Source organism: Schistocerca serialis, chromosome 10 (assembly GCF_023864345.2).
Source record: "Schistocerca serialis cubense isolate TAMUIC-IGC-003099 chromosome 10, iqSchSeri2.2, whole genome shotgun sequence".
NCBI lineage: Eukaryota > Metazoa > Arthropoda > Insecta > Orthoptera > Acrididae > Schistocerca > Schistocerca serialis.
Genome location: NC_064647.1, coordinates 60,368,672 through 60,395,629, shown reverse-complemented (window position 1 = coordinate 60,395,629; position 26,958 = coordinate 60,368,672). Strand labels below are relative to the sequence as shown.

The 26,958-nt window shown below is 44.0% G+C and overlaps 1 protein-coding gene across 1 annotated transcript in view; it reads right to left on the bottom strand.

Moving 5' to 3' along the window:
- Positions 1-26,958, bottom strand: part of LOC126425249 (uncharacterized) — a 70,056-nt gene that overhangs the window by 24,176 nt on the left and 18,922 nt on the right. The window contains exons 2-3 of the mRNA XM_050088220.1: positions 16,985-17,168; positions 9,219-9,290 (exon numbers count right to left, since the gene is read on the bottom strand). Coding sequence (XP_049944177.1) covers positions 9,219-9,290; positions 16,985-17,168 — 256 coding nt within the window. The remainder of the gene's footprint in view (positions 1-9,218; positions 9,291-16,984; positions 17,169-26,958) is intronic.

Sequence of the window (26,958 nt, the reverse complement as noted above, 5' to 3'; positions counted from 1 at the left end):
GAAATTTAATTTGTTGCCATCAGTTACTCCTTAGCAACTACTTCCACGCTCACATAGTGTGTTAATGTTCTTGATGAATCGCTAGAAAATAAAGTAAATTCTTTAAGAAAAGATTTTGAAAGTAAATTTTAACGGTTCACCACGCTTTTCCCTTTTCAGATTTTCTAGCTTTCTTACCACGTTCAAACTTCTGACATTGCACTTCCCTACTCGGAGAATGTTACCCTTTCGTTGGTTATTTATTCTGTATCTCATTATCACCTCCCCCTTGGCAGCCCCCTACCAGGAATCTTAAGGGGGGGACTAGTTCGGAATATTTTGCCAATGGAGAAATTGTCATGACACTTTTTCAGTTACGGGCGTCGTGTCCTGTGGATACATGTTACGTGTCTTTAACGCAAAGGTTTCCGAAGTGTCCCAGCTTGGGGCAGTTTCACAGTAAGTCAGTTACTGTGAACAACCACCTCTGGCTGTAATAACGGCCTTGATACGCCTGGGCATTGAGTCAAACAGAGCATGTACAGGTAAAGTTGCCCATGCAGCTTCAACACGATACAACAGTTCATCAAGAGTAGTGACTGGCGTATTGTGACGAGCCAGTTGCTCAGCCACCATTGACCAGATGTTTTCAATTGGTGAGAGATCTGGAGACTGTGCTGGCCAGGGCACCAGTCGAACATTTTCTGTATCCAGAAAGGCTCGTACAGGACCTGCAACATGCGGCCGTGCATTATCCTCCTGAAATGCAGGGTTTCGCAGTGATCGAATGCAGGGTAGAGCCACGGGTCGTAACACATCTGAAATGTAAGTTCCACTGTTCAAAGTGCCGTCAATGCGAACAAGAGGTGACCCAGACGTGTAACTAATGGCACCCCATACCATCACGCCGGGTGATACGCCAGTATGGCGATGACGAATACACGCTTCCAATGTGCGTTCACCGCGATGTAGCCAAACACGGATGCGACCACCGGGATGCTGTAAACAGGACTTGGATTCATCCGAAAAATGACATTTTGCCATTCGTGCACCCAGGTTCGTGGTTGAGTACACCATCGCAGGCGCGCCTGACTGTGATGCAGCATGAAGGGTAACCGTAGCCACGGTCTCCGAGCTGATAGTCCGTGCTGCTGCAAACACCGTCGAACTGTTCGTGCAGATGGTTGTCGTCTTGCAAACGTCCCCATCTGTTGACTCAGGGATCGAGTCGTGGCTGCACGATCCGTTACAGCCATGCGGATAAGATGCCTGTCATCTCGACTGCTAATAATACGAAGCTGTTGGGATCCAGCACGGCGTTCCGTATTACCGTCCTGAACCCACCGTTTTCATATTCTGCTAACAATCGCTGGATCTCGACCATCGCGAACAGCAATGTCACGATATGATAAACTGCAATCGCGATAGGCTACAATCCGACCTTTATCAAAGTCGGATACACGATGGTACGCATTCCTCCTCCTTAGACGAGGCGTGAGAACAACGTTTCACCAGGCAACGCCGGTCAACTGCTGTTTGTATGTGAGAAATTGGTTGGAAACTTTTCTCATGGCAGCACGTTGTAGGTGTCGCCACCGGCGCCAACCTTGTGTGAATGCTCTGGAAAGCTAGTGACAGCATCTTCTTCCTGTCGGTAAAATTTCGCGTCTGTAGCACGTCATCTTCTTGGTGTAGCAATTTTAATGGCCAGTAGTTTAAAAAAAGTCCTTTTTGAAAATAAAGGACTGCCTTCTTTGACATCGCAAGTATACCTCTGCGTGAGACTATCTTCTGAATAAGTAGTCTTGCAAACGGAACAGACAGTCCTCTTAGACATCGGCAGTAGGCAGGAAATTAAAGTCACATGTCATGAACAGTACAAGGAGTTCCAGCATCAGCGTCCACTGCCGTATGCCCGGTGTTGCTGGGCGGCAAAGACAACGTCCAGTCCTGGCGGCGGCGCTGAGCTGGCGGTCTTCTGATTCTGCAGGCGGAGGCGGAACTGCCTGCTGCACGCCTGTGTGGCGGGTGACTGCCAGCCACCTACTGGTCTAGCGATGTGGGCTTGGACTGGCTGAGTAAAAGGGGGAGGCGGGTGCAGCTACAGGTCAGTAGGTGTGGTGTCCTGTAGGTCAGGCGAAGTTTGGCTGACTTCGGTTAGGACTGTTGATATTTTAAAAATATCGGAAATCGACAATCGATATTTAAAAAATATGTACCGAAATACGGACGGTGAAAATATCGACGTACATGCCTATAAAAATATCGCCTGTACAATGTAAATACCGGGTGATCAAAAAGTCAGTATAAATTTGAAAACTGAATAAATCACGAAATAATGTAGATAGAGAGGTACAAATTGACACACATGCTTGGAATGTCGTGGGACTTTATTACAACCAAAAAAAAAAATACCAAAGTTCAAAAAATCTCCGACAGATCGGAATAGCAATAATTAGCGTAACAAAGTAAGACAAAGCAAAGATGATGTTCTTTTCAGGAAATGCTCAATATGTCCACCATCACTCCTCAACAATAGCTGTAGTCGAGGAATATTGTTGTGAACAGCACCGTAAAGCATGTACGGAGTTATGGTGAGGCATTGGCGCCGGATGTTGTCTTTCAGCATCCCTAGAGGTCGGTCGATCACGATACACTTGCGGCTTCAGGTGACCCCAAAGCCAATAATCGCACGGACTGAGGTCTGGGGACCTGGGAGGCCAAGCACAACGAAAGTGGCGGCTGAGCACACGATCATCACCAAACGACGCGCGCAAGAGATCTTTCACGCGTCTAGCAATATGGGGTGGAGCGCCATCCTGCACAAACATCGTACGTTCCAGCAGGTGTTTATCAGCCAGGCTGGGGATGATGCGATTCTGTAACATGTCGGCGTACCTCTCACCCGTCACGGTAGCAGTTACAAAACCAGAACCACGCATTTCCTCGAAGAAAAAAGGCCCGATAACGGTATATGTGGTAAATCCAATCCATACCGTGACTTTCTCGTCGTGCAATGGAGTTTCCACTACAGTTCTAGGATTTTCGGTAGCCCAAATTTGCGGTCGTGGGCGTTGACAGACCCTCGAAGCGTGAAATGAGCTTCATCGGTCCACAACACGTTACTCAACCAATCGTCTTCTTCCGCCATCTTTTGAAACGCCCACACCGCAAATGCCCTCCGCTTCACTAAATCGCCAGGTAACAGTTCATGATGACGATGCATTTTGTACGGATAGCATCAGAGGGTACGCCTAAGTGCCAACCAAACAGTAGTGTATGGAATGCCTGTGCGACGTGCAACTGCACGAGCGCTGACTTTCCCGTGCATACACGAACCCGCTACAGTCTCCATTTCTTCCTGAACTGCCTCAGCAGCATTACGCCATGTGTTCGGTCGATCACTACGGGGTATATCGTCTAAGCAACCCGTGGCTTCGAACATTGTAATCATTCTCGCCTCAGCTGCATTTGTCAATGGACCTTTACCCGTTCGAATCCCTTTCCTATGGCGATAGGATCGTAACGCTGAACTAGTACTTTCGCCATTCTGATAATACAGCTTCACTAAAAGCGCCTTTTCAGGTAACGTCAACATGCTGCGACTGCTGGTGCATCTGATTCTCTCTCTCATTACAGATCCTTTTATACACGATTGTCATGCGCAGTCACTGACGTTTTGCTGTCCAGCTCCATCTGTAGGATATTTCTTTAACTTTGTTTTTTTTTTGTTCTAATAAAACCCCATGCCATTCCAAGCATGTGTGTCAATTTTTACCTATCTACATTATTCCGTGGTTTATTAACTTTTCAAATTCATACTGTCTTTTTGATCACCTGGTATACTAGCGGTTTTAGAGCTGTATATTTATGGATTGATTTATTATGAGATATTCTGTAGATGAACAAGCTAGCAGCCTGCCTATCCGCTTTAGAGCACTAACTGAAAGGAGAACAAAGCACGTTCGTGCTTCGCGATATCCACTTTGTTAACAACGGTAACTGCATGTAAGTGGCACAATAAAAGGTGTCCGATGGATCCGTCGTTCAGTTTCATCACGCATCGGATTTGTCGGAACACTTCATGTCGACTTCGTTGCTTTTTTTTAATTTTATTTCTACCAACTCCAGGGATCTAGTAGTTGTATCGTCAAAATCGCGTGGTTCACCTAGACGCTGCAGTTTCTGTTGGCATCGCCAAGTATTGATTACATTTCCCCTCACAAGTCTCCACCCACTGCAAAGACCAACCTTGTCATTTAGAGTTTTCTTCATCATTTTCAGAAACTGGTTTCGAGGAATACCAATGTGAAGAAATACCACACTAGTTGCGTTAAAAATTATTTTTTAACGCAAATGGTGCGCTTTTTCTTCACATCGGAAGTCTTGTTATTCCATCCACACCGCCACCCCAGTGCCATCCGTGTTCTTCTTTGTGTCATCTATACTTGCTTCATACAGTCAGAGAGAAAGACTCGACGTGATGAAAGCTCAAAAAGTAGTAAGCCTCTTTTACACAGTGAAAGAAGAATTCTATTCTACTACAACTTCAAGACAACAACTTCAAATATTTATCGAAAATTATGAAAAAAATGTAATATAAAATAAAAATATCGGCACTCAATATTGCCATTTTGATACGAATATGTCTGTGGGAAGAATACAACCGATTTATATCGATACTTTTAGGGAATGGCATCGATATGTTGATAATTTACCAACAGCTTAGTGTTCAGTGTGCGCGCCTGCGGAGGTGGAGTGACGGCCCGCACAGCAGTTGTACATTGCACATTGGCGGCGTTGCAGGGGACGCCGGGAACACGTCGGTTTCCATGGCCTTCTAAATACTTAGGACGTTGATCACTGCTGGTTCCTCTGCGTCTTGGGGGCAATTTCCCAAAGCAAGGGCTAGAGAGTGTCCTGAATCTCTGTCCGCTCCTACCATCCTCTTTGACAACAAGGCCGTTGGGTGACTTCTTATGCTAAAAGTCTTTTGTCTCCGTTGCTGATGATTTTTATTCAAAATTTTAACAGTGGCGGTGTTCGACCAAGGTCGTTTTGGTTACTAAACAAAGTCACTACCCCTTTTTTGCACTCATTTTTGTTTGTTATTGTTCGTTCATTTGGTCAGGGTGGACGTCACATGATACCCGTTCAAGTTCATTGTTGAACCATTCACTAAGTTTTTTTATTACTGGGATCCTCTCTTCCAACATGCTGAGCTACCATGCCGGTATTCCCTAGACCACGGTTGCACATATTTCTCATACAGAGTGTGTAAACGTTCTACTGTTTTCAGGGTACCGAGCCTTAATCGGTAAAAAGGGAACATTTGTGTAATCGCTTTGTTGTCCGTCTGTCCGTCATTTAAGACCTCTTTTTTTCAGGAACGGGAATAGGCCTCAAGTTGAAATTTATATCAAATATTAAGTTCTACAGCTGACGGAAGTGCCTACAGAAGAAAATGGTGTCGCTGTCCATCGGGCTATTGATGTTACAAAGATGTCGGTATTTTTTGGGATACTGTAGCCACAACAGATGCAATGGAAGTGGTATCCTGGATCATTAACGGTACTACTTTCATTTAAAACATTACAAATACTGTACGGGTCATGAGTTTATCCTGGCGTATACAATTTTCAAACAACTTACGGGAATTCAGCCAGGTAATATTTACAGCGACCGTCGATATTTCGGAGGGAGTACACCCCGCCATTTTCAAGCCACAAACTGCAACGAAAGTTGACGTAAAAGCGAACTTAAAACCTCGATTCTTGGAGTAATTCAGGAAAAGATAACACACAGCTGAACTCTAGCACCTCCAAAGATGACCACAGCCAGAGGTATCGATAGTGAAAGACTGAGAACTAGAGGTGAGATAACATTGACTCTGTCCGTCTGTTTTCTCACAAGCGAGAGAGCAGAATTCCGAGTACAGTTTAAACAAAAACCTCCTTCCCTGTTTACAAGGTTGCTCGCTAATTTAATCTCAACTGCCTCCTTAATAACACTGTCCCAATAGCTGGACGTGCATGCCAATATCTATGTGTTGTTGTATAACACAGGGTGACCAGTATCCAAGCAATGTTCGGCAATACCATATCCACTTGGCTGCTGTAATCGTGTGTGCCGTTTACGCTCAGTACATCGGTCCTCCACGGTCCTGATAGTCTGACCAATATAAGCCATCGTACAGCAACAGGGAACGCGATATACACCCGCCTTATACAAACCGAGATCATCCTTAACAGAGCCCAAAAGCACACTACTTTCATATGGAGGTCGGAAAACCCATTTCACATCGTATTTCCGTAAAATACGATCGATCTTGTTGGAAGTGCTTCCCGTGTAAGGCAAAAAGGCAGCAGACATAGGAGTCGGTTCAGTATTATCATCAGTCATCCGATGCACAGTTGGGCGATAGCGGAACGCACGTACAATCTGTCTTTCAATATGACCATTCTGACGAACTGTAGCTTCAAAATGGGCCAGCTCTCACTGTCGTAAATGAGATGTGCCTGGTTACCAAGGTAGCCCTTCACACTGAGCCAGATGGTGACAACTATTAGCCTGTAAATACAAGTCAGTGTCAGTACGTTTCCTGTAGACTGCATGGTCCAATGATCCATCAACCTTCCTCTTGACGAAAACGTCAAGAAAGTGAAGGCAACCATCCTCTTCCGCATCCATCGTAAAACGAATGTTCGGGTACGTCGAGTTCAAATGGTTCAAATGGCTCTGAGCACTATGGGACAACAGCTGTGGTCATCAGCCCCCTAGAACTTAGAACTACTTAAACCTAACGAACCTAAGGACATCACACACATCCATGCCCGAGGAAGGATTCGAACCTGCGACCGTAGCAGTCGCGCGGTTCCGGACTGCGCGCCTAGAACCGCGAGACCACCGCGGCCGGCCGTCGAGTTCAGATTTTCTAAAAAGGCATTCATATTCTCCCTACCATGAGGCCAACCAACAAAAGTATCATCAACAGTCGGGTTACAAAACACGTTCCTCGAAGTCTTCCATAAACAAATTTGCAATCACAGGAGACAACGGGCTACCCACCTGTCTGCTCGTAATACTGGTCATTGAATAAAAAGTAAGTGGATGTCAACACATTTCGAAAGAGATTAGTTAATTCAACACCAAACGTAACCTCAATTAACCACAACGAATCAGGGAGAGGAACACGAGTGAAGAGAGAGACCACATCAAAACTTACTAAAATATCAGACTCATTCAACCGCATTCGCTCTAATCACGTAAGAAATGAGCTGAGTTCCTGATATGATGTTCACACCGACCTGTATTACGAGCAGACAGATGGAGTTGCGATGGGTAGTCCGTTGTCTCCTGTGATTGCAAATTTGTTTATCGAAGATTCCGAGGAATGTGCATTCGAGTCGGCGCCTTTGAAACCCGTATGTTTCTTCAGATATGTTGATGATATTTTTGTTGTTTGGCCTCATTGTAGGGAGAATACGAATGCCTTTTTAGAACATCTGAACTCGATCCACACGAGCATTCGTTTTACGATGTTGGTGGAAGAGGATGGTTGCCATCCTTTTCTTGACGTTTTGGTTAGGAGAAAGGTTGATGGATCAATGGGTCATGCAGCTTACTGGAAACGTACTCACACTGACTTGTATTTACAGGCTAATAGTTGTCACCAACTGGCTCAGCGTGAAGGGGTACTTCATACCTTGGTACACAGGGCACACGTCATTTACGACAGCTTGGCAGCTGCGCTGGCCCATTTTGAAGCTACATTTCGTCAGAATGGTGAAAGACAGATTGAACTTTCGTCGCACTATCGACCAACTGTGCATTGGGTGACTGATGATAATACTGAGCCGACACCTAAGTCTACTGCCTTTCTGCCTTACGCGGGAATCACTTTCAACAAAATCGGTCGTATTTTACGGTTTTCCGACCTCGATCTAAAATATCTCTGTTAAAGATGGTCTTGGTTTGCGTAAGGCGGGTGCATATCGCATTCCTTCTAGCTGTGGCGTGGCATACATTGGTCAGATTATCAGGACCGTGGAGAACCGACGTACTGAGCATTAAAGGCACACACGATTACAGCAACCAAGTAGATATGATATTGCCGAACATTGTTTGGATACTAGTCGCCCTATGTTGTATAACAACACTGAGATATTGGCATGCACGTCCAGCTACTGGGGCAGTGTTATCAAGGAGGCAGTTGAGATTAAATTAGCCAGCAACCTTGTAAACAGTGATGGAGGTTTTTGTTTAAACTCTGCTTCGAATCCTGCTCTCTCGCTTGTGAAAAAACTGAGGGACAGAGTCAATGTAATCTCAGGTGCTAGTTCTTAATCTTTCAGTGTCGATACCTCTGACTTTAGTCATCTTTGGTGGCACTGGTGTTCAGTGCTTTTTAAAGGTTTTAAATCTGCGTGTACATCGCCTTCCATTGCAGTTTGTGCCTTGAAAATGGCGGGATGTACTCCTGCCGAAATATCGGCGGTCGCTGTAAATATTACCTGACTGAATTCCCGTAATTTATTTGAAAACTGTACAGACTGTAGGCAAAGATGGTCAGCGTGGTGGTCGATCGGCCTTAAGCTTATCGGCGCTAGCTGTCGAAGGCATCTTTTCCACAGTGAAAGGTGACTTCACTTCGACTGTATTTTCTCAGTATGAGAGTACTGGCGACCACGAAATACATAAAGGGCCGGCCGGAGTGGCCGAGCGGTTCTAGGCGCTACAGTCTGGAGCCGCGCGACCGCTACGGTAGCAGGTTCGAATCCTGCCTCGGGCATGGATGTGTGTGATGTCCTTAGGTTAGTTAGGTTTAAGTAGTTCGAAGTTCTAGGGTACTGATGACCTCAGATGTTAGGTCCCATAGTGCTCAGAGCCATTTGAACCATATTTGAATACATAAAGTGAAGGAATTCTTCTGACTTAGAAGCGAAATAATACTCCGAAGATGCGGGAATATCTTCACTTCTGCTGTAATGTGGTTCTTAAGTTTGATGCTGAACTACTCAACATAATCAACTACTACTCAACATTACCAACTACAAGTGACTTAAAAACTGTGCACTATTCGTACCTACGCGAAGAATGCAGCAATATTTCAATCACATGACGTTCAATGAAATCGATTACTGATTTAATTAATGCTTTAGTTTTACGTGATCAGTGATATATTACTCTTGCTGTTTCAGACTAGAATCATGTGCAACATATTACAGTGTTTAACATACCTGGCCACTCCCATCTTCTTTCTGCCATGATGTTTTTTTCCTACAGTGCTTGGAACTACCACCTCAGGAATGCTGCAAACGAAATACAAGGTAAAGTAATAGTCAAATTTTGGTAAAGCAGTTTTGAGGATTCGAATGTTTATAAAAACTACTAGGTGACGAACCAGGCAATTCATTTTGCCAATTTATATTAGAAACAAAAGCAAAAAATGAACTGTATCTGCAGAGTAATATCGAGAAAATTGGAATTACATGTATTCGTGAAAACACATTTGAAATTATGAAACAGTCGTACAACGAACTGTACATAATGTACAAATGTGTAAGTAATCCAAATTAAGAAACATCTCATGCAAAATACAAATTCTCTGTGAGGTTTATTTAACTCAGAAATTGATTATAAATATCATGTGCCAGTTTTTTATGTACTTGAGTGTTTATGACGCTACATCTACTGGCCTTTGTGTTACACGGTGATATAATTTTGTATGCACATTCAGAGACATATGTGGGTATTGTCTGCAAAATGTGTCGCGAACAGAGTTAGTAGTAAAAAAGAGATAAATTAAAACCTCACGCACAATGCGGCAGTTTTCAGGTATCTCAGAGTTTATGACGTCATATCTACTGAACTACGAGGACTATTCGGCAAGTAAGGTGCGACCTGTTTGCGAAATGGAAACCACAGTGAAAATAACTGATTTTTCAACTGTTAGCTACACCTTCCATCTACTCCTCTACATAGTCACCGCTCCGACTAAAACATCTGTCGTAACGTAGTACCAACTTTCGAACACCCTCTCATAGATGGCGGCCTCCTGTGCTTTCTGACACTTCCCTGCGCCTGTCTGCAGCCCATTCTCTGTGGCACAATGATGTCTTCATAGCCAGCTGTTCACCTAAGCGGAAATGATCATCAGAGGGAGCCAAGTCCGCGCTGTATGGTGGGTGATCAAACACTTCCCATCGGAAACGCTGCAAGAGCGTGCTCATTGCCCCTGCAGTACGCGGCCGAGACCTGTCACGAGGAAGGAAATGTGTGACAATTACGTTATGTGGGGTTGCATGAAATCAGGCGAAATCTCTCTGCAGGCACTCATACTTGGCGGAAGATTTAATTTCTTATGCATCTTTATGGGCTCAGTGGTCGCTCAGAAGTGGAAAGAGGGACGTGATGCGATCTACAGGCATACTAGAGACACTGCCCAACACATCTGTGCAAAGCGTTATTGGCTTTTTACTGTGGTTTCCATTTCGCGCCCGATCGGACGTTACTTTCCGAATAGCCCTCGTACACTATGTGATCAAACGTATCCCGACACCCCAAAAAATATACGTTTTTCATATTAGGTGCATTGTGCTGCCACCTACTGCCAGGTACTCCATATCAGCGACTTCAGTAGTCATTAGACGTCATGAGAGAGCATAATGGAGCGTCCGCAGAACTCACCAACTTCGGATGTGGTCAGGTGATTGGGTGTCACTTGTGTCATACGTCTGTACCCGAGATTTCCACACTCCTAAAAATCCTTATGTTCACTGTTTCCGATGTGATAGTGAAGTGGAAACGTGAAGGAACGCGTACAGCGCAAAAGCGTACAGGCCGATCTCATCTGTTTACTGACAGAGATTGCCGAAAGTTGAAGAGAGTCGGAACGTGTAATAGGCACACAACTATCCGAACCGTCACACAGAAATTCCAAATTGCATCGGATCCACTGCAAGTACTATGACAATTAGGCGGGAGGTGAGACACTTTGGATTTCATGGTCGAGCGGCTGCTCATATGCCACACATCACGCCGGTAAATGCCAAACGACGCCTCACTTGGTGTAAGTGCCGTAAACATTGGACGACTGAACAGTGGAAAAACATTGTGTGGAGTGACGAATCGCCCTACACAATGTAGCGTTCCGCTGGCAGGGTGTGGGTATGGCGAATGCCTGGTGAACGTCATCTGCCAGCGTGTGTAGTGCCAACAGTAAAATTCAGAGGCGGTGTTATGGTGTGGTAGCATTTCTCATGGAGGGAGCTTACAACCCTTGTTGTTTTACGTGGCACTATTACAGCAAAGGCCTACATGGATGTTTCAAGCATATTCTTGCATCCCATAGCTGAAGAGCAATTCGGAGATGGCGATTGCATCTTTGAACACGATAGAGCAACTGTTCATAATGCGCGGCCTGTGGCAAAGTGGTTACACGACAATAACATCCCTGTAATGGACTGTCTTGCACAGGCAGAGTCCTGAACTGAATCCTTTTGCATGTTATGGAACGCCGACTTCGTGCCAGGGCTCACCGACCGACTTCGATACTTGTCCTCAGTGCAGCACTCCGTGAAGAATGGGCTGCCATTCCGCAAGAAATGTTCCAGCACCTGATTGAACGCATGCCTGCGAGAGTGGAAGCTGTCATCATGGTTAAGGGTGAGCCAACACCATATTGAATTCCAGCATTACCGATGGAAGGCGCCACGAACTTGTAAGTCATTTTCAGCCAGGTGTCCGGATACTTTTGATGACATAGTGTAGATCGCTTTAGTTTCCTGCCTCATGACTGACCCACCATCTCCTCTGCTGACAGTTGCTGCCCGCCTGTTTTCTTTGTACCACGTAAGCAGCCAGCCTCACATAATGTACTGTACCACCCACGGACTGCTTTGCCTGCTGGAGGTCTTGGCTGACGTCAGCTACGAAACTGTCGCAGAACTGTCGCAATTGTCTCACAAGTAGCGCATTCAAGGACACAACACGCATGCATTGCTTCATTATAAACATCTTCTGACACGACTGCCTCCTAGGGGTACCTTTTGTAGTGATGCCACGGTGCGTATTACGAGTCGAAACTTGGACAGCTTCTCTACCCACCGATGTACACTGGTTCGAGTAAGGCATGAGAACTCTGCGAGAGATGCCCGCTTGAAAATAAATGCAGGTGCTAGCCGAGCCTGTAGGCGACGAACGGCGCCTCTCAGATGTCCTCAGTACGTTGCAAGTGTCAGTTTTGGTCAGAACAGTACTAATCATGTAATTCAAAAAGGCTCGATGGGACAGGTAGAGCCATTGGATGTATACGACTTTGGATGTTGTAAGAAGATTTGTAGATGTAGTTCTGCTGAATAACTACGATGACGTTCTCCAGTTGAGAAGCAATGTAACCAAGCTGCAATCACTAGTGTGTAATCAATTTTCTTTGCGAAGGTTTTCTAATGCACTGCATTTTGTTTAATATTGCGTTCTTTATCAATGAATTATGTGAGAACCTTTCGTTCGCGTTACATGCACGGGGTAAAAAAAAAGTAACGTTTTAAGAATTTCTTTACAGATTATTACTATTGTACTGGTTTTACATCGTAATGATGAGTTACGTATTATGTTCAGTCAATAAAACACATGCATGTGAAACTGTAAATTTAAAAAAATTGAATGTAAAACGTAAAATATCGATTTAAAACATAAAACAAATAATTAGAATAATTATGAAATGTGAGGTATGTGAACAAGGTATGAAACTTCCTGAGAGATTAAAACTGTGTACCATACCGACACTCGAACTCGGGAGCTTTGAGTGTCTCGGTCCGGCACACAGTTTTAATCTGTCAGGAAGTTTCATATCAGCGCACACTCTGCTGCGGAGTGAAAATCTCATTGTGAAGAAGGTATGTTGAAAATACGCTGACAGCGCACTGTCCACAGCTTATTTTTCAAAAACCAGATTTATTACACGTGGGTGGATGTGGCATGAATTCTTTTTTTTTTAAGTTTTCTTGTAACAAAAGTTTTTACTTTTCAAAATTAATGAAAAGTGATGGGGTATTTTGCAAAATTTCAAATTATTATAAAAGTTTATTACTATAGAGCGTTACGGTGCTCGCTTATTTCCAAGTCCGTATCGATCTTAGTGCTGAGTTTTCACTCAGACGGCGCTTTGGCGTGAGGCGGTTGTTTCCCTGTGTGATCGCTGGCCGGAGCTTAGATGGAGCCGTGTGAGGAGAAAAGGGGTGGCTGCCTTGGCGTGGAGACAGTTCGGCTCGGCTGGGGTTGTTTGCGTCTGGACGCCGAGTGGGGCCCGATGGGGAGACAGGACCGTGATTTTACGGTTAATAGTGTGGACAGCGGCGTGGTGTGCCGTTTAACTTGATTCGCAAGGGGAGCAAAATCTCGCCTGTTGTAATTTGTCGAGCCAGAGCTTGAAATACCTTCTATGTGCGGCGGGATGTCATTTCGTCCTCCTGTCTCTCCGTCGCTGGGATTGCTATCCTCGTTCACCGTCCCACGGATGTATATCGATGTGGTGCGCTGCTCTCCGTACTCTACTAGACGCCGGTGATGGAAGTGCGTCGTTCAGCGGCACGTTAGTCTGGCTGCTTTATGTCTGATCTTCAAGTGCACAGTCCTCGAGTGGCACTCCTTAGAGTTTGACTTGCGCAATTAGATTGGAGTTTATTTTGTCTTGTGGTGCTTCAGCTTTCCGTTAACGAAGGTTAAGCTTGATTCGGCACTCCGTGCGACGCTTGGCACCTCAGCAGGCGGGTCGGAGCCACCTTCGCGACTAAACGGAAGCCTTTGGACTGAGAGGTCGCACAGATGACAAAATGGTAGATATCGAAATAGACGACAGAGGGATAGAGAAACAATTAAAATCGCTCAAAAGAGGAAAGGCCTCTGGACCTGATGGGATACCAGTTCAATTTTACACAGAGTACGCGAAGGAACTTGCCCCCCTTCTTGCAGCGGTGTACTGTAGGTCTCTAGAAGAGCGTAGCGTTCCAAAGGATTGGAAAAGGGCACAGGTCATCCCCGTTTTCAAGAAGGGACGTCGAGCAGATTGCAGAACTATAGACCTATATCTCTAACGTCGATCAGTTGTAGAATTTTGGAACACGTATTGTGTTCGAGTATAATGACTTTTCTGGAGACTAGAAATCTACTCTGTAGGAATCAGCATGGGTTTCGAAAAAGACGGTCATGTGAAACTCATCTCGCGCTTTGGTTTACTGCCTGGAGGTTCTGGTAGTACGCCGGGACGCTGTGGTTGTGTTGCATTTTGTATGGGGCTGTGTGCTTGGAGCCGTGGAGTGCCATTTGTGTGAACTGCTTCACTGGGGAGTACTGATCGGGCCATTCTTGGTCCTCTGCTATATGAAATGATTTTATTATTATTTTAAAGTAACATTATCACTTAAATGATTTAATTCTTGTTGCGTTAATTGCAACTTGGGTACTGAGAAATGTAGTAGTGTAATTACGGAAGATTTAATAGTGGCACATGCCGCTTTACCTGTTTCGTAATCTGTTAATTACTGAAAGACCTTAAGCTCATAGTCATATGGTGTGATTTTCTTAAATTATTGTTCTTTTATGTTTTTTTTTAATTTGCTGATCACTGGTGTGCTGTTCCAAGTATTAAAATGTTTCAGGTAGCTGTTACTCGGGTGGGACGCGCGGAACCGCAACGGAGAGGGTAGTTGCGTGCCTTACGTGTCCGTTGTTGGCGCGGCCTGGTGTCCGTTGTTTGTTTTGGAGCACCTGAGTTAAGTACTGTGTTGCCTCCTCCCTTGCGGCCCCGTCGTGTTCTTCTCATAAACATTTCCTTCAAGAAATTTTAGTTAATTTTATGCTAGTATTATTTTAATTTCTTACTTTGGTAAAATTGTGCGGCCTTCATTATGCACAGTGTTTGTCATAGCGGAGTTGATGTGCCATTGTAATTTCTTAAACTCCATTTTGTGTGCCCTTCGTGATACATATTGTTTGTTATAATAGATTTGAGTATGGCAATTATAGCACTGAAAGACCTGAGTCGAAACAAGGCCCCCGGAGTAGACAACATTCCATTAGAACTATTGACGGCCTTGGGAGAGCCAGTACGGACAAAACTCTACCATCTGGTGAGCAATGTGTATGAGACAGGCGAAATACCCTCAGACTTCAAGAAGAATATAATAATTCCAATCCCTAAGAATGCAGGTGTTGACAGATGTGAAAATTACCGAACAATCAGTTTAATAAGCCACAGCTGCAAAATACTAACGCGAATTCTTTACAGACGAATGGAAAAACTAGTAGAAGCCAACCTTGGGGAAGATCAGTTTGGATTCCTTAGAAATATTGGGACGTGTGAGGCAATAGTGACCTTACGACTTATATTAGAAGAAAGATTAAGGAAAGGCAAACCTACGTTTCTAGCTTTTGTAGACTTAGAGAAAGCTTTTGACAATGTTGACTGGAATCTCTCTTTCAAATTCTAAAGGTGGCAGGGGTAAAATATAGAGAGCGAAAGGCTATTTACAATTTGTACAGAAACCAGATGGCAGTTATAAGAGTCGAGGGACATGAAAGGGAAGCAGCGATTGGGAACGGAGTGAGACAGGGTTGTAGCCTGTCCCCGATGTTATTCAATTTGTATATTGAGCAAGCAGTAAAGGAAACAAAAGAAAAATTCGGAGTAGGTATTAAAATCCATGGAGAAGAAATAAAAACCTTGAGGTTCGGCGATGACATTGTAATTCTGTCAAAGACAGCAAACGACTTGGAAGAGCAGTTGAATGGAATGGACAGTGTCTTGAAAGGAGGATATAAGATGAACATCAACAAAAGCAAAACGAGGATAATTGAATGCAGTCAAATGAAGTCGGGTGATGCTGAGGGAATTAGTTTAGGAAATGAGACACTTAAAGTAGTAAAGGGATTTTGCTATTTGGGGAGCAAAATAACTGATGATGGTCGAAGTAGGGAGGATATAAAATGTAGACTGGCAATGTCAAGAAAAGCGTTTCTGAAGAAGAGAAATTTGTTAACATCGAGTATAGATTTAAGTGTCAGGAAGTCGTTTCTGAAAGTATTTTTATGGAGTGTAGCCATGTATGGAAGTGAAACATGGACGATAAATAGTTTGGACAAGAAGAGAATAGAAGCTTTCGAAATGTGGTGCTACAGAAGAATGCTGAAAATAAGATGGGTAGATCACGTAACTAATGAGGAGGTGTGATGTTTAAAGCTTTCCCGGCGTACTGATTGTTCCATAAAAACACAGGAGAACTGCCGGATATCAGGCAGTTCTCCCGTGTTTTTATGGAACAATGAGGACGTATTGAACAGAATTGGCGAGAAGAGGAGCTTGTGGCACAACTTGACTAGAAGAAGGGATCGGTTGGTAGGACATGTTCTCAGGCATCGAGGGATCACAAATTTAGTATTGGAGGGCAGCGTGGAGGGTAAAAATCGTAGACGGAGACCAAGACATGAGTAGACTAAGCAGATTCAGAAGGACGTAGGTTGCACTAAGTACTGGGAGATGAAGAAGCTTGCACAGGATAGAGTAGCATGGAGAGCTGCATCAAACCAGTCTCTGGACTGAAGACCGCAACAACAACACACGGCAATTATAATGTCTCATATATCATTATGTGCGTTTGTAATGGTACTGATGGTGATGATGGTCATTTCTGTTTTTGGCCCCCTTCATGCCTCCTTTCTTGTCCCTATTAGTACGCTTTCCTTGTACTTGTGTTGGTAAGCCACAACAAGAGTTTTTGTATAAAACACATTTTATATATCGTGATTTCCAAGATACTCCCACTAAACTTAATGTGCCAAATTATCTTTGTGGGTGTGTGTTATGCCTAAAAAGTGAAATTGGGAAAAACAAAAAAAAAAACAAAACCACATATTGCCTTATTTTGCCCCTCTACAGATCCGACAGGTTTATCTACAGGCGGGGATGCCCCCTCGTGGGGTAAGCGTGTCACGTGACTGCACCCACCTGCCGGCCGGCTGCTCGTACTGGTAGGGGAAGGCGCCGCTGCCCCTGGCGCCCCCCACCACCACCGCCTGCGTCCCCGACGCGTCCTCCTCGAAGCGGACCGGCTTGCCGCTCACCTTGGACTCGCCCCACACCGCCGGGAAGTCCCCCTCCTGCTGCTGCTGCTGCTCGAGCCCTGCAAAGTCTGAACCCACAGGCATTCTCTGCTTCCTGAAAACTCACACCACTGTCAGACTAAAGTAGGTCGTACACTGCACTCAATCAAATCTACATAAAAGTGCCGGTACTCTTTTAAAATTCTTTGCTCTAATAACGCAATACTAAAGGTACTAGTTTATAAAGTATAACTTAAGAAGGAAATCGAATAGCAGCTAGATGACGATCAGTTTGGCTTTCGGTGAGGTGGAGGCATCAGAGAGGGAATTCTGACTCTGCAGTTGATAACTGAAGCGAGAGTTAAGAAAAAAAATCGGTAAACGTACATTGCATTTGACGGTATAGACAATATAAAACCGTAATTTTACTCATGGCTGTAATTTTAAGCAACTGTAGCATTTATTTTTCAGAATAAAATTCAGTCGTCAGTTTCAAATATACCGGGTGAATAAAAAGTGAGTATAAATTTGAAAACTTAATAAACCACGGAATAATGTAGATAGAGAGGTAAAAATTGACACACATGCTTGGAATGACATGGGGTTTTATTAGAACCATCCCATATTGCTAGACGCGTGAAAGATCTCTTGCGCGCGTCGTTTGGTGATGACCGTGTGCTCAGCCGCCACTTTCGTCATGCTTGGCCTCCAAGGTCCCCAGACCTCAGTCCGTGCGATTATTGGCTTTGGGGTTACCTGAAGTCGCAAGTGTATCCTCATCGACCGATATCTCTAGGGATGCTGAAAGACGACATCCGACGCCAATGCCTCACCATAACTCCGGAAATGCTTTACAGTGCTGTTCACAACATTATTCCTCGACTGTTGAGGAATGATGGTGGACATATTGAGCATCTCCTGTAAAGAACATCGTATTTGCTTTGTCTTACTTTGTTGTGGCAGTTATTGCTATTATGATCAGATGAAGTGCCATCTGTCGGACATTTTTTGAACTTTTGTAATTTTTTGGTTCTAATAAAACCCCATGTCATTCCCAGCATGTGGGTCAATTTGTACCTCTCTAGCTACATTATTCCGTGATTTATTCAGTTTTCAAATTTATACTGACTTTTTGATCACCCACTATTTTTATTATGCTTTACCGTTTTCGACAAATTAATTTTGTTATCTTCAGAAGCTTAGCATTGTTTTAGATGTCGGAATCGTCTTGACAGTAGCATAATGCCGTTGTATGTTCACGAATATATATATATATATATATATATATATATATATATATATATGTATATATATATATATATATATATATATATATATATATATATATATATATATTGCATGTCATTATTTTAAATACAGATTATGCTTGTACGAGGGTTGGAACTTTAATAGTGGCAACTATTTATTTACAGCTCGTACAAAATAGATACGTGTTTCAAAGTTCTTATGACCTTCAAAGTAGTCACCAGCATTGTGTATAGGCCGTTGCCAGAGATGTGGAAGCTGTAGGATACTCTTAGCAGTGCCAGTTGTGTTGACAGTTCGAGCGGCGTGGTCTATTGCCCGACGAATTTGTAGCAGTTCTGAAGCGAATGCCTTGTAGTGTTTCCTTCAGTTTAGAAATCGAGTTGAACTCACGAGGGCTTATGTCAGGAGAGTGCAGTAGGTGGTATAGCACTTAGCAGCCCCATCAGTCAAACAAATCAGCTGTGGCTAAGCCATGTCTCCGCAATATCCTTTCTTTCAGGAGTGCTAGTTCTGCAGGTTCGCAGGAGAGCTTCTGTAAAGTTTGGAAGGTAGGAGACGAGGTACTGGCAGAACTAAAGCTGTGAGTACCGGGCGCGAGTCGTGCTTCGGTAGCTCAGTTGGTAGAGCACTTGCCCACGAAAGGCAAAGGTCCCGAGTTCGAGTCTCGGTCGGGCACACAGTTTTAATCTGCCAGGAAGTTTCATATCAGCGCACACTCAGCTGCAGAGTGAAAATCTCATTCTGGAAATCAGTAACAGCTAACACTGTACGTGCTTGAGCACTGTCCTGCAAAATAATGGTCAGGTCCTGCAGAAAGTGTCATCACTTCTGTCTCTAAGCTAGTCGTAGGTTGTATTCCAAAAATGAACAGCAGAGAGAGCGAATTTTATTCTAAAAGGCAATATAAAATCGCGTAAGATATTCGAAATTTTGAGGAAAAATAAGAAAAAGAGGATAATATTTAATATGTACGAGAACCAAGAAGGAACAACAACATTGGAAGAACAAAAGAGTGAAGTGTTCACATTGAAAGGTGTAAGGCAGTAACGCAGGCTTCTGCTCCTACGCCGCGCGGTCTAGGGCGCATTGTTACGCTCCGCTCTGGTCCCCCCGTCAGAGGTTCGAGTCCTTCCTTGGGCACGGGTGTGTGCGTTGTCCATAGCGTTAGTTAAAGTAGTGTGTAAGCTTACCGACCGATGACCTCAGCAGTTTGGTCTCATATCTTACCACAAAAAAAAAGAAAAAATCTGCTCCTACTGTTCGATCTACAAATGAAGAGGCAACGACGGAAGTAAAATTTTTAGAATGGGATGAAAATTTAGGGTGAAACTACTATCTCCAATGAATGTTGTTGTTGTAGTCTTCAGTCCTGAAACTGGTTTGATGCAGCTCTCCATGCTACTCCATCCTGTGCAAGCTTCTTCATCTCCCAGTACTTACTGCAACTTACATCCTTCTGAATCTGCTTAGTGTATTCATCTCTTGGTCTCCCTCTACGATTTTTACCCTCCACTCTGCCCTCCAATGCTAAATTTGTTATCCCCTGATGCCTCAGAACATGTACTACCAACCGGTCCCTTCTTCTTGTCAAGTTGTGCCACAAACTCCTCCTCTTCCCAATTCTATTCAATACCTCCTCATTAGTTATGTGATCTACTCATCTAATCTTCAGCATTCTTCTGTAGCACCACATTTCGAAAGCTTCTATTCTCTTCTTGTCTAAACTATGAAAGCGAAGGAGAATTAAAAGTGATCCGTGGCGCCATTGAGTCAGTAGATTGTTCCCTCTGGCGCCAATGGTCCAGGAGTAGTATCGACTGTCCCTCTTGCGGCCCCATTGCCAATATCTGTGAGGAAGAGTTCGTATCTGTGGGTTGTGTCCTCAGAACGTCTTTGCTTGCCGATGTATGTACGGGTTCGCTGACGCGAGAGGAGGAGGCACGATGTTTGGGGATTGGCGGTAGCGTCGCGATAAGAGGTGGTCAAGAAGGCTAGGAGAGTATTCTTACTAGAAAGAGCAGATAGCAGTTGTTAGCACCCCACTTAGTAAATTAATCGACATTTACTTCCGGTGTGATGGACGTGGAAGAATTATGGGCAAATCTTACACATTGTAAATCACACATTGGACAAGTATGTGCCGAAGAAGCGGGTTACGGACGGAAAAGACCCACCGTCGTTTAACAGCGCAATTCGGAGAATGCTCAGGAAGCAAAGACAGCTGCACTCGCGGTACAAGAAAGATCGGGAGAATGAGGACAGGTAAAAGTTAGTAGAGATTCGTGCTGCTGTAAAAAGAGCAATGCGCGAAGCATTCAACCACTACCACCGACATACCTTAGCAAAAGATCTTGCTGAAAACCCAAGGAAATTCTGGTCTTACATAAAATCGGTAAGCGGGTCGAAGGCTTCCATCCAGTCACTCACTGATGACTCTGGCCTGGCAACGGAAGACAGCAAAACGAAGGCCGAAATTTTAAATTTAGCATTTGAGAAATCTTTCACGCAGGAGGATCGTACAAACATACCGCCGTTTGGGTCTCGTACAGATTTCCGTTTGGAGGACATAGTGATAGACATCCCTGGGGTTGTGAAGCAGCTGAATGGGTTGAAAATAAATAAATAGCCAGGTCCTGATGGGATTCCAATTCGGTTTTACAGAGAGTACTCTACTGCATTGGCTCCTTACTTATCTTGGCATTTATCGCGAATCTCTTGCCCAACGTAAAGTCCCGAGCGACTGGAAAAAAGCGCAGGTGACGCATGTATATAAGAAGGGTAGAAGGACGGATCCTCAAAATTACAGACCAATATCCTTAACATCGGTTTGTTGCAGGATTCTCGAACATATTCTCAGTTCGAATATAATGAATTTCCTTGAGACAGAGAAGTTACTGTCCATGCATCAGCACGGCTTTAGAAGGCATCGCTCCAGCGAAACGCAACTCGCCCTTTTTTCACATGATATCTTGCGAACCATGGATGAAGGATATCAGACGGATGCCATATTGCTAGACTTCCGGAAAGCGTTTGACTCGGTGCCCCACTGCAGACTCCTAACTAAGGTACGAGCATATGGGATTGATTCCCAAGTACGTGAGTGGCTCGAAGACTTCTTAAGTAATAGAACCCAGTACGTTGTCCTCGATGGTGATTGTTCATCGGAGGTGAGGGTATCATCTGGAGTACCCCAGTGTGGCAGGTCCGCTGTTGTTTTCTATCTACATAAATGATCTTTTGGATAGGGTGGATAGTAATGTGCGGCTATTTGCTGATGATGCTGTGGTGTACGGGAAGGTGTTGTCGTTGAGTGACTGTAGGAGGATACAAGATGACTTGGACAGGATTTGAGATTGGTGTAAAGAATGGCAGCTAACTCTAAATATAGATAAATGTAAGTTAATGCAGATGAATAGGAAAAAGAATCCCGTAATGTTTGAATACTCCATTAGTAGTGTAGCGCTTGACACAGTCACGTCGATTAAATATTTGGGCGTAACATTGCAGAGCGATATGAAGTGGGACATGCATGTGATGGCAGTTGTGGGGAAGGCGGATAGTCGTCTTCGGTTCGTTGGTAGAATTTTGGGAAGATGTGGTTCAATTGTAAGGGAGACCGCTTATAAAACACTAATACGACCTATTCTTGAGTACTGCTCGAGCGTTTGGGATCCCTATCAGGTCGGATTGATGGAGGACATAGAAGCAATTCAGAGGCGGGCTGCTAGATTTGTTACTGGTTGGTTTGATCATTACGCGAGTGTTACGGAAATGCTTCAGGAACTGGGGTCGGAGTCTCTGAAGGAAACGAGGCGTTCTTTTCGTGAATCGCTACTGAGGAAATTTAGAGAACCAGCATTTGAGGCTGACTGCAGTACAATTTTACTGCCGCCAACTTACATTTCGCGGAAAGACCACAAAGATAAGAGAGATTAGGGCTCGTACAGAGGCTTATAGGCAGTCATTCTTCTCTCGTTCAGTTTGGCAGTGGAACAGGGAGAGAAGATGGTAGTTGTGGTACGAGGTACCCTCCGCCACGCACCGTATGGTGGATGGCGGAGTATGTATGTAGATGTAGATGTAGATGGTCACGAGGTCCGATCGGCCGAGGCCACGAGCTGCACGTGGGGGGCCTGGGCAGAGTGAAGATGCCGGAGTACTCCACCGGCGTCAGCGTCGACTACAAGCCGCAGATGGACATCCCGTGGGCTGGCTGGCGACATCCGTGTCGGACGACAGCTCGTGGCCCGGCTGCCCACTTCCACGTGGCTTTCATCCGCACCACTCAGTAACCCCCGCGACGCACCGTGCATCCATGGAGCTGCTTGCTGATAAAGGGGAGTCGCATTCTGTAATCCTCGCCGTGTTCGGTGTCGTTGTCTACCCGACCTCCTAATTGTTTTCTGCTTTGTACTCGACACCCAGAGTTTTACTCTGGCGGCTCTTTGGTCCTAAATATAGGCCGTAGTACTGTACTAGACCCTAGGTGTCGTTTGAAAATTTGTCCCTCTATTACATTGCCTTTCCTTTCTGGTTTGTACCCGATCATTAATGTTCTAATTAATCAGCTCTTCGTCGTAAATATTGTCGGAACAATTGTACCAAGGCACAGATTGCAGTTGAACAAACAGGGGTCTTGGGGTTAGATTTAGATGTTAACCGGTTCAATTCCTTGACTGTAACTGCATTAGTCATTTTTTTTTAAGGGGGTAGGACGTCACACGTGCCGACTTGGAGAAGGAGAGGCACCACAGGGCATTTTAATTTGCACTGTCGATACTTTTACAAATAAATTCATAAAACTTTGTCAGCATGACCAGGAAGGATTCAGGATTCACACTCATAGCAGTGGAAGCTCAAAAACACGAAAAAATAATATTTTTTAAATGTGAAATTTCATGATTTTTTCCACTTACTGTTGGCTGCCTTTGTTGCTATAGGTACAATTTTCTTCCTAAGTAAGAGAGATTCTTCGATGAATTTTGCACAGCTTACAAACCATACTTACAGGTGTATGAAATCTAGAATTTATTTAATCTATGGAGAAATTAATGGGCTGTTACATTTTAAACTTCGTGTTTAGAGAAAACTCGAATTTTATAGTTGATTATCTCAATTTTTACCACAGTTTTTAACAGATTCGGGAATTCTAGAGTTTCATACACCTGTAAGTATGGTTTGTATGCTGTGCAAAATTCATCGAAAAAACTCTCTTACTTATGAAGAAAAGTGTAGCTATAGCAACAAATGCAGCCAATACCAAGTGAAAAAATGATGAAATTTAACATGTAAAAAAAATTGTTTTGTTATGTCTTTGAACTTCCTCTGCTATAACTGTGAATCCTGAATCCTTCCTGGTCATGCTGACAAAATTTTATGAATTTATAAAAGTATAGACAGTGCAAATTAAAATGTCCTGTGGTGCCTCTTCTGCTCCAAGTCGGCCCGTTTCACGTCCTACCCCCCTTAATCTAAGCAACCTGTTTTACTAAGCTGTGCCTTGCTGTCTTTGAAGGACCAGGTCATTATTGGTGAATTTTTAACTGGATCTTGTGGTTCCGCCGAGTGAGTTATCGTATAATAAGTGTTCATACGTAATGTTTTTAAAGCGTTCCTTCAGAATGGCCCTCATAACTAACAATGGCTCTGAGCACTGTGGGACTTAACTTCTGAGGTCATCAGTCCCCTAGAACTTAGAACTACTTAAACCTAACTAACCTAAGGGCAACACACACATCCATGCCCGAGGCAGGATTCGAACCGGCCACCGTAGCGGCCGCGCGCTTCCAGACTGTAGCGCCTAGAACCGCTCGGTCACCCCGGCCGGCATAACTAACAAGCAGTTTAACTTTTTAAGTATTAACAGCCAACAGCCAACTGTCACCCGGGCTTTAGGCAGAATGTCAGAAGGGACAGGTTGCGGGTTTGGATCCACTCGCACCTTGGTTGCTGATTGAAATTAAGTGGTTACTTGCTTTGAAGCAAACCTTACCGTAGTAATAATTGTTTCCTAATGTGTTTAACCTGTAAGCACAGGTGCGCATCTTAACCCCTAGCTTTAGGACACACAGTTTACTAATTAAAAATTACGTCATGTGACTGAGTAATTGGAACATTCTTGTCATGAATATTGCTCACAGAGTTTTCACGTTTTGCAGAAGAGCATTTAACAAGAGAGACTGGGTCCAGCGCGGTAGTAAACATCGCGTTTCACCCGATAGCGGGCGGGCTGCAGGTCCGGCCGCCTTGTAATTATAGTCATGTTGGTCTTGTTTTGATTTCTCTTTCAAAAGCTTATTCATTTCACAAATTTGTTAATTTTGTAAAGAAAAACCAAATTTATGATTATGTATGGTTACATAAATAGATTGTGTGAAAAGAAATTTACATCAGTGGGTCCTCCCTTCCACGTTTCCCTTAATTCCAGTAAATACCACGCCTCATTGAACGGAATGAATTGAGAGTAAACTGAAGAAAGACAAAGATAATGACAAGTAACATCAAAACTTCTGACAACGCACTGGACCAAGTTAACGGACCTTGCCACCTTGGAAGCAAAGTAGCCTTTCATGGTCGGAACAAAAAGAGCAGACCATCATAGGCATTCCTGGGTAAAATAAGTCTATTAGTTTCAAATATAGACCCCAATTTGAGAAAGAAGTTTTCGCGATCGTACGTTTGGGGCACACATGATACTGAACCACTCAATGCCGCAACACTGGAAAAGAAGAGACTGAAGGTGCTAGAGATGAGGTGGTACAGAAAGATATGAAAATTAGACAGACTGATAAGGGATGAGAATGTTGTCCACAGAATCGGTGAAGAAAGGAAGAAATGGGAAATATTGAAAAGGAGATCCAAAGGGACATTGGGGGATAACTTCCACGGCATTAGAGGGAGCTGTAGAGGGTAAAAATTGCAAGATAAGACAGAGAGTGGCATAGAGCCAACAAATAATTCAGGGCATATGTCAAAGAGCTACAAAGACATGAAGAGGTTTGCACAACATCTACATCTACATCTACGTGATTACTCCGCAATTCACATTTAAGTGTTTGGCAGAGGGTTCATCGAACCACAATCATACTATCTCTCTACCATTCCACTCCCGAACAGCGCGCGGGAAAAACGAACACCTAAACCTTTCTGTTCGAGCTCTGATTCCTCTTATTTTATTTTGATGATCTTCCCTACCTATGTAGGTTGGGCTCAACAAAATATTTTCGCATTCGGAAGAGAAAGTTGGTGACTGAAATTTCGTAAATAGATCTCGCCGCGACGAAAAACGTCTTTGCTTTAATGACTTCCATCCCAACTCGCGTATCATATCTGCCACACTCTATCCCCTATTACGTGAGAATACAAAACGAGCTGCCCTTTTTTGCACCCTTTCGATGTCCTGCGTCAATCCCACCTGGTAAAGATCCCACACCGCGCAGCAATATTCTAACAGAGGACGAACGAGTGTAGTGTAAGCTGTCTCTTTAGTGGACTTGTTGCATGTTCTAAGTGTCCTGCCAATGAAACGCAACCTTTGGCTCGGCTTCCCCACAATATTATCTATGTGGTCTTTCCAACTGAAGTTGTTCGTAATTTTAACACCCAGGTACTTAGTTGAATTGACAGCCTTGAGAATTGTACTATTTATCGAGTAATCGAATTCCAACGGATTTCTTTTGGAAATCATGTGGATCACCTCACACTTTTCGTTATTTAGCGACAACTGCCACCTGCCACACCATACAGCAATCTTTTCTAAATCGCTTTGCAACTGATACTGGTCTTCGGATGACCTTACTAGACGGTAAATTACAGCATCATCTGCGAACAACCTAAGAGAAGTGCTCAGATTGTCACCCAGGTCATTTATATAGATCAGGAGTTTTTAGCGGGACACAGCAAATCAATAAGAAATGTTAAAACAAAAGTGAGTGAACAAGATACTTTTAATATTTTCAATTAAACCGATGTTATATGTGCGCCTCGAGGTCACGGCTTTGTCGTGTAACATTACACGTATTTAGGCAAGTTATTCGGCTGCCTAGAACTGGTATGAGCTGCGGTGAATTCAGTTGAGTGGCCGAATACCAGTCGGCAGGCCTAGGGTGCGGCATGACCGACGCAGCTAAGTGACCAGTTTGGTCCCGCCCAAGTACAAGGGCGGCGATAGTGGCTGGAAAAGGCCAGCCAAACCGTAGACCGGGTAATTTGGACGTGGACGGTGGTTGCTCGCTTAGCTGAAGAACAGACGATGCACCAGAAACGGTGGGCGGCGGGGGGGGGGGGGGGGGGGGTATGACAGCCTGAAATATGGCTTCTTACAGCTCTTGGAATTCTATAATAAATCACAGTTAAATGAGAGAGAAAATCTGAGTACATCTGCGATCTCAGTGAAAGGAGATGCATCCAATGACACAATAATTTCAGTACATTTAAACAGAAGTTAATATTTTACAGTGCATAATTACATTTAAAAACTTTTAAACGCTTATTGCAATTTCAGATGATATAACTATCATTCCAGAAAGCTATGTATCTCTATCTATTTTATTTATGGATTTATTGTGTTGTATCTGTTTCTTTATGCAAATGTTTGTCAGAACATCATAT